The 15,442-nt window shown below is 51.1% G+C and overlaps 1 protein-coding gene across 4 annotated transcripts in view; it reads right to left on the bottom strand.

Moving 5' to 3' along the window:
• Window positions 1–15,442, bottom strand: part of KSR2 (kinase suppressor of ras 2) — a 265,061-nt gene that overhangs the window by 52,011 nt on the left and 197,608 nt on the right. For 3 of the 4 annotated variants that reach the window (XM_005863784.2, XM_014537695.1, XM_014537696.1), the window contains 3 exons: window positions 10,244–10,311; window positions 8,232–8,353; window positions 3,191–3,359 (listed from right to left, as the gene is read on the bottom strand). In XM_005863784.2, coding sequence (XP_005863846.1) covers window positions 3,191–3,359; window positions 8,232–8,353; window positions 10,244–10,311 — 359 coding nt within the window. The remainder of the gene's footprint in view (window positions 1–3,190; window positions 3,360–8,231; window positions 8,354–10,243; window positions 10,312–15,442) is intronic. The other variant, XM_005863785.2, reaches the window with a different exon arrangement.

Here is a 15,442-nt window from a genome sequence, read left to right as displayed (position 1 = left end):
TGTCAGGGAATGGACAGATCACACAGAGCTTTCTAATCTCAAATAAAGGAAGTGAGCAGGGTGGGCTCAGATACAGTCTCAATGGGTGAAGATAACTTCCAAAAACAATGTTATTCATTCAGGGACAAGCTACAGCTGGGAGCTGGCTCACAGAGGATTAGCACAGAGGATTAGTGGTTCCAAGCCTGAGGTCTGAAGGCTGATCCCGGAGGCAGGATTGAATCCTGGCTCCTCTGCTGGCTGTTTGTAAAAGCTTGGGCAACTCTCCACGTGTATACCGTAGGGATGATAAGAGTCTCCCCTTATAGGGCTCAGCTCATCCTTATATGAAACAGGAGTGCATAGTAGGTATGGAGTAAGCATTGGCTGCTATGAATGAGCCAATATCTTTCTAAGCTGTCTTAACTAACAGATAAGAATGATTTTTAATTAAGAGGCAATCAGAGAGCTAAACCATTAGCTGCCCTTGAGGTTGGAACTGATGGATAATCCCCACCCCAACCCCACCCCAGGATGGAGAGCAAGTCCTGGCATCTCAGGATCCCAAGCGCCTGGTCTGGCACCTGGACCCGTGGGTGCACAACTCATGTTTGTTGAATTAACTCCCTTTCTTTTAGCGCAGCAAGTGCCCAAATTCCAGGTAGCTGGAATCCAAACAGATGCATTTTTTATTCTGGAAAATGAGTTGCCCGGGATGGGAAGCACAGCAATTCAAGGTCACAGAGCAAAGCTTTAAAAGAAAACCAACCTCCATGATTTCTGGGACCTTCTTCTGCTGAGTAACCTAGGTTTTTTGTTTGTTTGTTTGCTTTTAATTGCATGCAGGCATTTTGCTGTCAACAAGGGGCTAAAATTAAAGCAAGAAAAGTACCCGCGGTTCTCATAGGCTTAGCTGATCTCTTCCCTCCGGCGGGAATGGGGGATTCAGTGGCTGCAGAAAGGTTAGCTGGCAGTGACAGCCTTCTCAAGGAGGAGGGGCTGGGCAACAGAAGGAGCCCTGCTCTGAGGAGGGACAGGTGCCGGGCAATGGGACACCCCGCAAATGCCTGCACGTACAGAGTCAACCCCTCCTCGACTCTTCGACTCTTCCGTGCAGGAGCACAGCTGTGCCTGGTGACTAACGGGAGGGAGTGGCCGGAAAAGGGGGAGGCGTCACTGTGAGCCCTGTGCTCGCCGATGAGGGACACCAGTGAGAAGCGGCTCCAAGGGACAGCTGGTGAACCCGAGTGGCCTGTTCGGAGCACCTAGTGGCTCCTGGGCCGCTGGCATCACGGGGTCATGAACACTGAGAGGCTTAGATGAGCAGACGTCAGAGGACAGGAGGCCACCGTGAAAGTGCTTCCACTCGGGAGCCCCCACCGCTTCCTCCCTAGGGCCTCCCCAGTCAGCAGCCTGAGTGGTCTTCTGAATGGAAGGATCTGGAAGGAAGAAGGATCCCTTGCCTCAACCTTTCAGTGGCCTCTTACTGTGTCTTCAATAAAATCTAAATCCCTGCTCGGCCAGTGTGGCTCAGTTGGTTGAGCGTCCTCCCATGCACTAAGAGGTCACTGGTCCATTCCGATGAGGACACATGCCTGGGTTTCAGGCTTGATCCCCAGCAGGGGGCATGCAGGAGGAAACCAATCATCGGTGCTTCTAGCTATCTCTCCCTCTCACTTCCTCTCTCTCTCAAAATCAATAAAAACATGTTTTTTAAAAACCTAAATTCCCGCCAAGCCCTGCAAGACCCTGCCAGGCCTAAGCCTGCAGCTGTCTCACTTGGCGCCCTCCTCCCTTGTTTGCGGCACTCGGGCCAGTGGACAACTTTTCAGCTCTTTCCTGTGGCAGGGCCTTTGCACGTGCTCCCCTCTCTCCACCGGGACTACTCTCCCCATCTTCAGGACTCACCTGCCTCTGACATTTCAACTTGAACTTGTTTTCTTCTTGAATTTGCTCCCAGCACTGTTCTTCCTCTCATTTTCATGTGTGTTTGCTTGGTTCACACCTGTCTCTCTAAGCTACAAACTCCAGGAGAACAGACTGTGAGAGGGAGAACAATCCCCACCCTCCCCTGTCCTAATCCCTGGAAACTGTGACATTACTTCACATGGCGAAAGGGACTTTGCAGATGTGACCACGTTGAGGATCTTGAGATGGGGAGACTATGCTGGGTTCTCTGGGTGCATCCTAAATGCAATCACAAGGGTCCTCATGAGACGGAGGCCGGAGGATCCGAGTCAGAGTCAGAAAAGGAGGTGTGAGAATGGAAGCAGAGGCTGGAGTAGTGCGGGGCCACCAGCCAAGGAATGCTGGCGGCTACTAGAAGCTGTCAGGCAAGGAGGTGGATTTTCCCCCTAGAACCTTGCAAAGAAAACACCCTGATGACACCGTGATTTTCAGCCCAGAGACACAAAATGTGGACTGTGACCTCCATCACTGTAAGGTAATAGATGTGTCCTGTTCTAAGGCATGAAGCCCGTGGCAGTGTTACAGCAGCAACAGGAAACTCACACTGGGCGTGTCTGCTTTGTGCGTGTCCCCTCCGTACATAGTGCCTCGGACAGTACCTGGTACATAGGAGATGCTCAATAAATGTGTGTTCAGGAAATAAATACATGGATGTGGTCGGAAGGCCAGAAGACAACTTGAGAGGGAGAAAAACTGCAGCCCTGGGCAGTGCGTGAACTCAAGTGGGAATGTGTGAGGCAGAAGAATCCTTGGGGTCCTGTCACCCACCTACGTCCTTTCAGAGGTGAGCAAGCTGAAGCCGGGGGTCACATGGCAGGAGTGTGACAGAAGATAGTGCATCCACAACTCCAGCCTGCTCATGCAGAGCCTCTCCTGACGTGGGGTGACTCAGATGCAGCCCGCTCCGCTCAGGCGTGGGGGCCCTGAGAGCCTGGGCCCAGGGTCCCCTGCCAGTTTCAACGATTTAGCTCATAAGACAACTGCCAGCTGCCCCTGTGACTCAGACGTGGGTGGAGACCCCGGATTGCTGCTGACCAACAGACATAGTCTTTCCTTCTCGGAGCCTCCATTTCCTTGCCTGTTAAACGGAGCTGATAATACCCCGTGGCTACTCTAAAGATCCAGTGAGTCATGTGTGGCCAGTGTCCTGCATGTAAGACTCGCTCCACATGCCTTCAAGCGTGCCCCCAAGTGACCCTGGCGTGAACCCAACACCTCCTCGCCTCCCCGAGCCCTGGGGTACCTGGCAGGTTGAAGGTCTTCTGCTGCCTGGTGCACTGCGGGGAAGGGTGGAGGGGAGACGGCGGCGTGGCGCTGGGAGGGAGCGGGGGTGCTGGCGAGGAGGGCGTGGAGGACGTCGTGGACGAGGGGTTGCTGCTGGAGTCTGGCTGGTAGGGGACAGGGATGTGGTCCTGCAGAAGGAAAACAGGGTGGGGGCAGCAGTGAGAGTGAGCTGAGCAGGAAGAGACCCACCCCAGCATCCTCACCCCCGGATCCTTCCAACGTCCCCACCAGGTGGCATCCAGCTGTGGAAGGAACGGTTTCTGTAATCACTGTCTGGACCCCCGAGTGAAAGGTGACCACGGAATGCAAGCACGGAGGTGACAGCCACGCTCCCCGTTCTCTCTGATTCGGGAGAGAGCCGCGCGGAGGTGCCCAGCGTGCTCTTCCCACCCCGACACCTCTCCTCCCGAGTGTTTATTAAAGAATCAACAGCCTGACAGCTCAGGAGAGAGCGGGAGAGGAGCCTCCGCACCCCCTCGCATCTGCACTGGAACCAGCGCCGCCTCTCCGGGCCCCTGAACCTGCTCTAAAGCAAAGATGAAGGTGAATCCACGTGTGCATCCTGACATGGGCCTGGTGGGTGAGGTCGGGAGCTGTGGAGTGGGCTGAACAGCGTTCCACTGGAACCTCAGAGGGGGACCTTACTTTACAAAAGGACTACACGCGCCATTAATGTAAGGATCTTGAGATGAGCTCATCCTGGGTTGGGGTGGGCCCTAACTCCAATGTCAAGTGTCCTTATAAGAAACAGAAAAGGAGGGACACACAGAGGAAAAGGCCATGCGCACATGGCGGTAGAGGTTGGACTGCTACAAGCCAAGGAACAGCAAGGACTGCGGGAGCCACCGGAGGCTAGGAGCGAGCATGGAGGGGATTCTCGGGGTCTCCAGAAGGAACCAGCCCTGCTGGCATCTTCATTTCAGACCTCTGGCCTCCAGAATAAGTGACTGATGTTTTAGCTTCCAAGGCTGTGCTCATTTGTTATGGCAGCTCCGGGAAGCAAGGTGCAGTAGCCAGGTGCCAGGCACAGTGTGGTCCGTCAATAAGTGTGTGCTAGACAAAGGAAAACAGGAAAGAAAGAACTGGAAGGAGGAGAGTGGAGAGGTGGAGAGGAGAGAGGGAGGGAGAAGATCTATCTCTTCCTACTAGACTATGTCGTATTCATCTTGGAATCTGCAGAACTTAGTACAGAAACAAAAACTAAGAGGTTGCTCATAAATGAATGAATGAATGAATGAATGAATATAAAAAAGGAAAGATGGAAGGAGAGGTGGAGAGAGGGAGAGGAGGAGGAACTGTCTTTATGGAGAAAGGAATTATCTCTACATCCTTGAGGATAGGAACCATGTCATTCTCTTCCGTGTAGCAAAGCTCAGGGTTGATGTGAACAAACTGAATCAGAAGAGAGAGAGAGAGAGAGAGAGAGAGAGAGAGAGAGATGGTGCCCACTTTTCCCAGGCAGAATCACTCCCATAGGAGGGGACTCAGATCTGAGTCCCAATAGGACCAGCAGCAGGAGGCTGTGTTCCATCAGAGGGAAACTCAAGCTCCCACCTCATGCAGGGAAGGGAAAATATCCTTTAGGACCACCCAATCCAAGCCCTTCACTCTACAGATGGGGGCACTGAAACTCAAAGAGGGGGGTGACTTGTTGGAAGCAGACAGAGAGTTAATGGCTCTAGCCTAGAAGCAGAAACACAAGGTTGTGCCAGCTCCACACTTTCTCTTCATTCATCTCCTCCAACTCCACTTCCTCCTCCATCTCCCAATCCTCATCCATCTCCTCCATCCTCCTCCTCCATCTCCTTCTCCTCTGGCTCCCTCCTCCTCTTCTTTCTTCTTTTTCCTCTTTCCCCCTCCTTCCTATTCCTCCTTCTCCTTCCTATTCATCCTTCTGCTCTTCCACTTCACCTCCTTCTTCCTCTTCCTCCTCCATCCTCTTTCTTCTTCCACTTTCTTCCTCTGAATCCTCCCTCTGTTCCTCTTCCTCATTCTCTGTCTTCTTCTTTATCCATTTCCATGCCCTGAGTATCCAGTGCTGGACTAAATTCTTTACACATATCACTGTATCCAATCCTCTCCACAATAGCAGTGTCTGCTATGATACTTCTCATTTTACAGAGGGAAAAATCAAGGCAGAGAGATCTTGCTCTGATCACATAGCGAGTGAAGAAACTGAGTTCCAAGCCTTCTGACTAAAAAATGCAGACTCTAACCATTATGCCGAATGAAAAAGCTGGGCTTCTGCGAACCTGGATTGACTGAGCTAGACCGGAGAGGAGACAGACAGCAATGAAAAGGAAATCTTCAGACCAAATTGGCTTAGAAATCTATTGCACTAACTACATCATTGCCTGACAAAAAGAATCTGTGTGAAGCCAGTGAGAAGAGAAAGAGGGGAAAAAATAACCCAGCTCTATGATAGATTCTGTCCATCTTCATGTCAAAGCCACTTTCTTAATAGAGGTTAATTTATTTCTCTTATCAAATTCTCCTGCTGGCAGACAAGCAGAACAATGTCACAGTAATTGATCTATCTGACCCTTGTTTCTGTCCCATCTGACACCAAGAGGCTCATTGTGCCTAGAAATCGAGAGAGGGGTTTTGTGATGCCTCTGAGCTCCTTGTCACCAAGATGTCACAAAGGAAAGGCTGGGTTACAGGCATGCAGTTACTTTCCAGGGGCCTCATTGTGCAAGCCCCCACATCCCTTCCAGAGATGGGGATCCCCTCTCCTAGAGACCCATCTTTTTCAAATAATAAAGAAAAATGGAATTTTGACCGGAAACCCAAGATTTAAGCTGATGATAATAGCTAGAATTTCCTGGATACTTACCATGTGCCAACGAAGTGCACTAAGTTCTTTTAATGTTGATTATTTTATTCTTCCCCACAATAACTCTCTGAGGTTGGTGCTTTTATTACCCACCATATAGACATTTTAAAACATGGCCACAACTTCCTTGGACTCTTCCCATCAACAGGATGGGGTCTGCATCTCCTCCCCCTGAATCTGAGTAGGCTGTGACTGTTTCTATCAGCAGAATGCACCAGGACGGTCACTGCCAACCCTTGGCTAATGCAAGCCAAGACCATCACTGCATGGACTCATATTGCCAGGTTATAAAAGCCCATGTATCTTCCACCCTGTTTGCTGAAACAGCTGCCCTTCAAACCCTGAGAAGCCATGCGAGAAGCCTAACTATGCTGAGGCAGCCATACTGGAAGGAAGCCCAAGCCACAAGGCAGGTCCACATGGAGGGGCTTCTGTGGAGCTTCTACAGAGCCCAGGCTTTGACTCATCCCAACCTGGGCACCAGACCTGTGAGTGAAGGAGCCTCTAGATCGGGGACTGGCGAACTTTTTCAGGTAACAAATCTATTGCGCTTTGTGAGCCATGTGGTCTCTGTTGGAACTACTCAATTCTGCCATTGTAGCACGAAAACAGCCATAAACAATAAGAGTGTGGCTTGTTCCAATCCAGCTTTATTCACACACACAGGTGGTAAACTGGATTTGGCCTGTAAGCCTTAGTTGCCAAAACCTGTTCTAGATTATTCCAGCTCCCCACTGTGTGAGTTTTCCCAGTTGAGTCCCTGGACATTTTGAAGCAGAGACAAACAATCCCCCCTGTACTGCTTCTTAATACCTGCCCCACAGACTCCAGGAGCATAATTAAAGGGCTGTTGTTGTATACCACTAAGTTTGTTTGAGCAGCAGTGCATAACTGGAATGTACCCATTTTACAGACAAGAAAACTGAGGCTCTGAGAGATTCCATTACTTGCCCAGAGTCTCACAGCTGGTAAATGGAGGAAGCCAAGGCTGGCTGCTAGGTTTGCCTGATTTTAGAGGCCAAGTTCTCAACTGCTGAGATGATGCCGCACGGAATCAGATGGTGAATGACTGAAATCTACTAGTAAAAATGGTGGGTGATAGCAGGAGAGTAAAAGGACATGGGCTGTGGTGGGGAGGCATGGAGAAGGAGGTCAGGGACGGAGAAAGGGACCATATTATGCACTGCCTTACAGGGTGCAGTATTTGATTTGTTTTCTAAATGCACTAGAAAATTACCAGATGCTTTTTAAGCAGAGGTGACACAATTTAAATTATATTCATTAAGAAGCACTCTGGTTGCTGTGTGGAGAACAGACTGGGAAGGGGGCCATGTCCTCTGCAGCCTCATGCAGAGAAGTGAGACTGTGCCTCACCAGTGAGAAGTCCCGGTGCTCTTCTGGGTCCTGAACACAGGTTGGTGACCTGCCACACACTCAGGCTGATCCCCACTTTACCACCTTCAATACCATGCACGGAGGCGTCCGGGGCTTGAGAAACCACCTGTTGGCAAGTACAACTTGTGCCTCCTACTGTGGGGCTGGAAGCAGCCTGGGATAACTTTGGTGGCATCCAACCAGCAGACCAAACAAAGGATGTGGAAATCATACTGAACATTTGCAGGTCACATTGGAAAGAAAGATGCCTAGACAGGCTCATGTCTGAGGATCAGCAGGAAGTTAAGCAAAGTGGCTGTGGCTCCGAGCTCAGGGCCCCCGCACACACCCGTCCACCGTCTCCGGCAGGAGCTCAGAAATAGATCCCTGTCCCCAGTGGTTTGACTCACAGATGTGTCAGAAAGCGCAGAACCATCTGCAACGCTAATCCCGCCAGATGGCGAAACATCTCACAGAGCAGAGTGCGGGGTCTGGACCACTATGGAACCCGTCTCAACTCTCCTGCTAATCCCTGCTGACCGTCCTCCACACACTCATTCATTCTCATTTCCGTGTGCCGGCTCCCTCAGTCAGACAGGTTCCTGGCGCTCACTCTCCACTGATGGCTGGATGCCCCCCAAACTTGACTCAACACCAACCACCCAGAATTAGCAGTGCCAGGTGCTGGGAGGCGAGGCAGTGCTCCCGGATGCCCACCGAATCCTGCTCCGGACCCCTCCTCCCTCCTGCAGCGGCAGCCCCAGCCGGCCCAACAGAACCCCAGCCTCACCTTGATTTTGTTGGTTTTGGGGAGCGTCTGACTGATGTGCAGGTCCGAATACCGGGGTGGCTTTCGCAGAGGGTTGTTGATGTCACACGGGACCGACTCTGTCCGGACTAGCCTTGCTGGATCCGTAGGGATAAAAGCAGCGATTTGGGAGTTTAAGTATTACTTGGGCTTCCATTCCAGGACAGCAGAGGCCCACCCCCAGGCTGGAAGGAAGTCACTAAAAATGACAGTTGTCATGTCAGGGTAGTGGCATCAGGAGCTCTCCGTGGCCGTTGTTTTCATTGTCAATATGTGACTTGACCATGACAAATTATAATAATAAAACGGAAGCTATCTGTTTGTTTTCAGTACCGTAATTGTTTCACATTGGTGCTCATTTCAGAACTGAGCTCCTTTGAAATACAAGAGGTTCCTGATTTCTCAGGGTCTGTGATCAGTGGACAAGCTCATTATGGCCACCCATCCCTGCCCCGTCCGACCTTCATGTCAGGATCACCTTTCATTACTTGTAGGATTTCTCAGGCTTGAGCAGCCTGTCCCATGTCGAAACACATTTGTCCTAATCAAGGCCACTGGGGTCCCTGGAGGAAAGGCTTGGCTTTCCCAGCGTCCCTTTCTGCATCATTCTGAAGCTACACAGAGATCCGGGCACACGGCTGATGCTAAATAAATACTTACTGTGCCAAACCACATCACCCAAGCCCTTTCCCTGTTACCCCTGTTATTTGTACTACGTACAGGGACCACGGGGTGGGACAAAAATGAGAAATTCAAATTGGATGCTAGTAAGTGTTACTTATTAGCTTTTATTTTTATTGTGGGGGCGGAAGGGGGGTGTTAGTGGAAAAGTTTAAAGCTTTGGACTGACCCAGGGATTTAATTTCTCTGCTTAGCCTGAGCAGACATTACCATAGAAACCGCCACTATTTCCAACTTCCTACTAATGATGGGGTGGGGGCAGCAAAAATCTGGTGGACTTCTGGAAAGCTCTGTTTGCTTCGCATGTACAAAGGGGGACCCACGGCTATGAAGGTGGGTGGGAGGGAGCCCTTCTTCAGATGCCAGCCCCTGAGAGCGGGTCTCCCTCCAGCAGGCTGGTCTGGTCTCCTCATGGGAGGCGGGCGCCAGAGGAACCAGCTACGGATGAGAATTCAGTGGGAGGCAATTTCCCCAACAAAGCTGACCCACGACAGTTCAAGAACAAGAGAATTCAGGTTTAAAACAGCCTCACTGATGGCTCTTAACTGGGGATGTGGGTGGGGAGGAGTGGGGGGAGGGCCAAGAGGGGCAGGAGGGGCAGGGGAACAGAGCACAAAAAGAGAGATCATGACTTTCCCTTCACTTGCAATTTCCAAAGCAGAGATCATCGAAAACCAACGGCCCGCTGGCTTTGGGACATGTCTCAGCACTTTCTGCAGCCATTTGCCGCCTTCTTTCGCTTTCCCTTGGGTTTGTTCCAGAAGATTCCCCTGAGCAGGCACTGACCAGGGCCAGGGGCTGGGAGGGGCCTCGCGAGAGGACTAGGAGGAACTCAGTCCCCCTTAGCAAGGCTCTACCCCCAGTTGGAGCCTTAGCTTCATCCATTCATGGGGGGTGGCAGGGAGGAGGCCGGCAAGAATTTTTAAACTTTGAATAAGTTGCTAACGTTTTTAAATAAGCACAGAGCACATAAAACGAGGTGGGCTTTTCTTTGAAAGGTGGGAAATGCTGCAGCATAGGTTCATGGAGCGGCTGGGTGGCTATTCTCCCTAGACAGCGCCGGGGCTCTCTCTCCACCTTGCACGGCCCCCTCTGGCCAGCTTCTCTTTCTTACGGCACTTGCTTGGCCCTGGAAGGCATCTGAGTTTGTAACTCCTGCTCCAGAGCAGCACTTCTCAACCTCAAAGTGCACAGGACTCAGCTGCAGATCCTGCTGAAATGCGGATTCTGATTCCATGGGTCAGCAAGGGAGGCTCCAAGCTCCCTGCTGATTCCGCATTGCTGGTCCTTGGCAGCAAGTGTTAAATACTTACCTCCTCGGTGGATGATGAGGAGATGGCAGGGCGGGGCTTCTTTGGTGCATTTATTGTGGCACTTTAACCTGAGAGAAAGAGAGAGAAGGACGGGTGGATGGATGGATGGATAGATACATGGATAAACAGAGCGATGAATGCATGCATGGATGCATAGATGGATGGATAATGAATGGATGAATAGATGTTTGGGTGGATGCACAAATGCATGGACAGATGAACAGACGGATGAATGAATGTATGGGTGGATGGGGATATAGAGCAAAAGCAGAGTGGACTTTTTGAACACCTTTTACAAACCAATATGGAGTCATTGTCGGCTGTGATAGTCATGTCAAGCACTATGTCAAGACAGGTATGGAGTATAACAGGAACACCCAAAACCACAAGTCTGGACATTTGGATAAAGGCTCCATCAGGACTCCGATATGAGTGGGATCTCCACTCCTCGGGGGCTATAAGAACTCAGAGCTTTGACCATTCAACATTCAAGCTTGGCTGTAGCACGGGTCACGCTCAGAGCACCGAGGGAATTCCACGCCACAGGCTGTTGGCCGCCACTGCAGTCACCTGGCTTGAGATGACTGTGCACGCTGCCAGTGACCAGGACTTTCCCCTGGATGCTCACTCTGCTCACGTCTACCATAAGCTCCTCCTCTCTGTGTGTCACCTGCATGGGACTCTATTGGCTTACTGGGGAGTTCTCCCCTAATAAACCTTTCGGGGATGTTCCCTTGCCACAACAGTGCGTGGATAGATGGTTAGATAGATTGACGGGTGGGTAGATGGATCGATGAGTGTGTGGATGGGTGGATGAATGGGTAGATGGGTCAATGGGTAGATAGATGGGTGGATGGACAGGTAGATGGATCAGTGCGTAGGTGAATGGGTGGGTGGATGGATGGAATGCCCCAGTGGTTCAGAAAGCTCTCAGTACTGTGGATACCAAATTGTAAGATGAGATGGGGCAGCTACTGGAAAGACATTATCCTTGGCAGCCAGGAAATTAACTCTGGAGAGAGACTGCTGCCATACCACTCTCACGGGTCAGCCCTGGGTGGCCCAAGAGTGGGTAGACACTTCAACAGTGCCCACTTCATGCTATGAAAGACATTTCCCCCATCAGTCTGTATTTATCTTCGTCATCATCATCTTCCAATCCCAATAATCATCTACCATTTACTTGAAGACTCATTTGACAGCCATGGTACTACACGTTTTATAGACACTATGCCACTGGATCTTTAGAACAACCTTATGAAGTAGGTATTACTATCATTCCCATCTTACAGATGGAAAAACAGAGGACCTGACTGGCCCTGGCAGAATACCTGGGTGAGTGGTGGCCTCTGATTTTACTTAAAGGCTCTAGCTGTCGGAGACAGCCACCCAAGGCAGTGATGGGAGGTCTCCTTCCCTGCTGGGAGGGTGGGACATGCAGGTTACACACACAGAGGGGGGCGCTGATATGGTAGAAGCGAGCAGAGTGAGCATCCAGGGGAAAGTCCTGGTCACTGGCAGCGTGCACAGTCATCTCAAGCCAGGTGACTGCAGTGGCGGCCAACAGCCTGTGGCGTGGAAGTCCCTCCGCCTCAGAGGGCAGAGCTAGGCGTGGGAGCACAACCGCGGCTCATGCAGAACGCCCAAAAGAACCGGCTCCTACGCTCAGGCTCTTCGCTTCGCGTGGAGGTCCAGATGTCAGAACCAGTGCCCACACACCCAGGACCTGCTCATCAAGTCCGCAGGACTAGCTAAGTGCCGAAACCACACAGACCCTGGAGGGCGGGTCGCAGGGACCGAGGCCAAACTGTTGCACAATGTAGACCCTATGTCACGCGTACAAAGAATCGTTTTTTCCAGCGTATGCATGATTCCATCCAAGTCAGCTCCCCAAGGTTTGCCCTCTGAGGTTCTGATTCAGTAACTGAATGTGAATTTCCAGCAAGTGTATTCTAGAGTTTAAGAACCACCATGTAAGAGGGTTATAATCTCCCTCCCAGGTGAGAGATGTCTGGGAACTTGACTCTTACAGAATAAACCATCCCCCACCCCCACCCCCAAAAGGGGGGAAATGAGGTCAGGATAGTATACAGAATAAATCTGGCTTCAAATCCCTATACCCCTACTTCCTGGCTGTGACAACTTGGGCAAGTGGCTGACCAGCTCTGAGCCTCAGTTTCCTTACCTGTGAAGTGGGGACAATCACAGCACCTGCCTCACAGGGCTGCAGTGAGGACTAATAATATGACACAAATAAGGTGCTTGGACAGATACTTGCAGCAGCAGGTGCTGTCCTTCTTACTATGGTGGTTATTGTCATTATTGCTAATTGGTACAGCCAGCCCCTAAGACCCTCCGCAGACAACCTTCTCTGGCTGGAAAGGTGGGCTGGCTGAAACGCAGGAAGCCTGAAACAGCATGATGGGGAGCTGGGTGATGAATCTCTCAGTCTCCTCTCTCTTCCATAGGACAACTCAGGGGTGTGTCAAGGTGGGGCTGGACCAAGTTGCCCATAACTGCCCTTTGAGGCACCTGTGCTGGCTGCTTTGCCTTCCCTGTCTCTCCCCAACTCCCCTGCTGGTGTAGGCTGGGATCTTCTCTCCAATAAACCAACCATCTGCCCTGGAGTCCTTGCCTCAAAGTCTGTGGAAACATGGGAGGCCAACCAAGACACGATGATTATTACAAGAGGCAGAAATCAGAACACCAGGGAGGTCAGTCCCAGAGCCCACATACCAGAACCAAGCCCTCTGACCACACTCCCGTGTGTCTCTTTAGCCCATAGTCCTTGATGGTGAATTCCCTTCCCAGGTGCTCTGTCCCACAAGGAGGGAAAGGGGGGCTGGGGAGCGCACAGCTGAGGACCAGGGACAAACGTGTGCACCAGGCCTGGCCCAGAGGAGCACCGGGACTCAGGAGGGCGGCTCTGGGCCACTGCCAGGCATGGGGACGGTTGTATGTGGTTCCAGACCTAAGCCTGACCTGAGGTTCTACCCTTCCCGGACCAAGGGACATCCGTCTGCTTCGCTGGGGTCCAGGGTCCTCATGCAAACTGTGACGAGGATCCCATGAGAAATGCCCAGGTCAGTACCCACTCAGGCAGCCAATCGGCAGTGTTTCTGCGTTCGGGGCTGAAGCACACCGAGTGCCCACAGGATGCCCACATCCAGCTGGAAACTTGATTTAAAACTTTCATTGAAAATCATTCCTTTTTTTTTTTAACTTTCAAGGCTAATAGGATAAGCTTCAGTTGTCCAGAAAAGTTGCCTACGCGGAACATCTCATTCCCCAAAGGAGCTGCAGGCTAAATGAGATGTCCTCTCCGTCTGAAAATTAAATACGTGAATTTATCTGGAGGGCAGCATCTGGGTCTTCCTCATCTTGCAGCTCCCTTTCCCACTGCTCCCCTCAGTGCCTGGTCTGGTGGCTGGTGCATAACACACTGGATCCGTATCAGAGAGATGGAGAGAGAGGAGGGAAGAACGAGGAAGGATCGACAGATGGAAAACGGGTCCAACGCTACCGACGTAGGAGCACTGACAGTCTCTCTCAAAATTTGTTTTTGAAAAATGGTATCTGTTTCTTATACATCGTTTCCCTTGAAGTTGGTGAAATGCAAAAAAGTCCCTCTCTGCATTCCCTTCCCCGCCCTCTCTCCTCCCCCATGGGGCAGTTTCCTTCCTTGCAGGGATGATATGAGCTCTCCTTCCCCTCTGGGCATGAAGAGGGGAGGCGCGGGAAGGGAGGAAGGAGAGGTGAGCAAGGGATGGGGCAGGAGAGTGGGTCTTTATTCTGAGAGCAAGGGGAACCACGGAAGGATTTTAATCAGGAAGGTGGAGGCTGGGTAAGCATTTTGGAAAGGCCCCTCTGGCAGTACATTTACCATCAAAGGGCACCGGGGTCCCCTCCCCGCCTTTCCTACCCCCTTTTCCTAGTCCCTGCGCTCAGTGCTCCTCACACTTCCTGCGGAATCTGGAAACCCCATCAGGACCCCCTTCGCCTGGGGCTTTGTTTCATTGCATCGCCTGACCCAGCAGTTGTCTCAGTCTGGTTCCCCTATGGTGTCTTCTTTGAGCCAAATGCTTCCAGAAACATCTCCATATGTCCTCAGTGGAGGATATCAAAACACCCCTCCCCTCACTGCTGACAACGCAGTGGGTTGAACTCTCTGGCCTGCAACTCGTACAAAGAAACCCCCGATGACATAAATAAGAAAGGTGCTGGGGACTGTGACTATATAAATCAGACCACAGGCCCCAAGGGCTGAATGAAAAATTCTCAGGAAACCCCAGCACTGTTCTCTCCCTAGGAGGATATGTACCGAAACTGCAGGTTTATTAGCTGCTGGGGATGCCCTCCACTCCAACCCTCCTCACCCCCCCAACTTCCCCGAGAGAGGAGCCAGTGGCCACAGGGTCGTCACGGCTCCCAGGACCTGGAGGTGTTTCTCAGAACACGAAGACCCATTTGTCATCTTTCAATTCAAGAAAGGCTGATGGGTGAGAGTGGCAGGAGGAATGAGAAAAAGACAAATAGCTCTGGTCCAGGGTCAGGTTGAGATCAGTCTCACATTCCGTTTTGATTATTTTGTTCAAGGAGGAGCAGAGTGGGGGAGCATTTGTTGCCGCCCTTCTGTGTGGCCAGCCCTTAGCTCATGTGAGTGGTTAGGAGTCCAGGTTCTTGATTCAGAAGGACTGTATGTAAGTTTGAAGAGCAGATCCACCCACCATGAGAATTTGGGTCAGTTATTTAATCCTAAAGGTCTCTGTTTCCTCATCTGTAAAATGGGGATAATAACAGACCTTATCTTCCATGGTTGTTGCAAGGATTAAATGAAATAATGTATGTTTTTAGCAAAATGTCTGGCACTTAATAAATCTTCAATATATAATATTATCATCACCATCACCACCACTATCACCATCATCATCACGACCATCATCACCACCACCACCACCACCATGACCACCATCTTCACTACCACCATCACCATCATCATCATCATGACCATCATATCACCACCACTATCACCATCATCATCACGACCATCACCACCACCACCACCACCACCATGACCACCCTCACCATCATCATCATGACCATCATCACCACCACCACCATTATCACCACCACCACTACCATCATCACTATCATCATCACCACCATCATTATCACCACCACCACTACCATCATCACTAT

The sequence above is a fragment of the Myotis brandtii genome, unplaced genomic scaffold (genome assembly GCF_000412655.1).
Source record: "Myotis brandtii unplaced genomic scaffold, ASM41265v1 scaffold181, whole genome shotgun sequence".
Lineage (NCBI taxonomy): Eukaryota > Metazoa > Chordata > Mammalia > Chiroptera > Vespertilionidae > Myotis > Myotis brandtii.
Note: the sequence above shows the minus strand (reverse complement) of the source record. Positions and strands in the feature narration are given on the sequence as shown.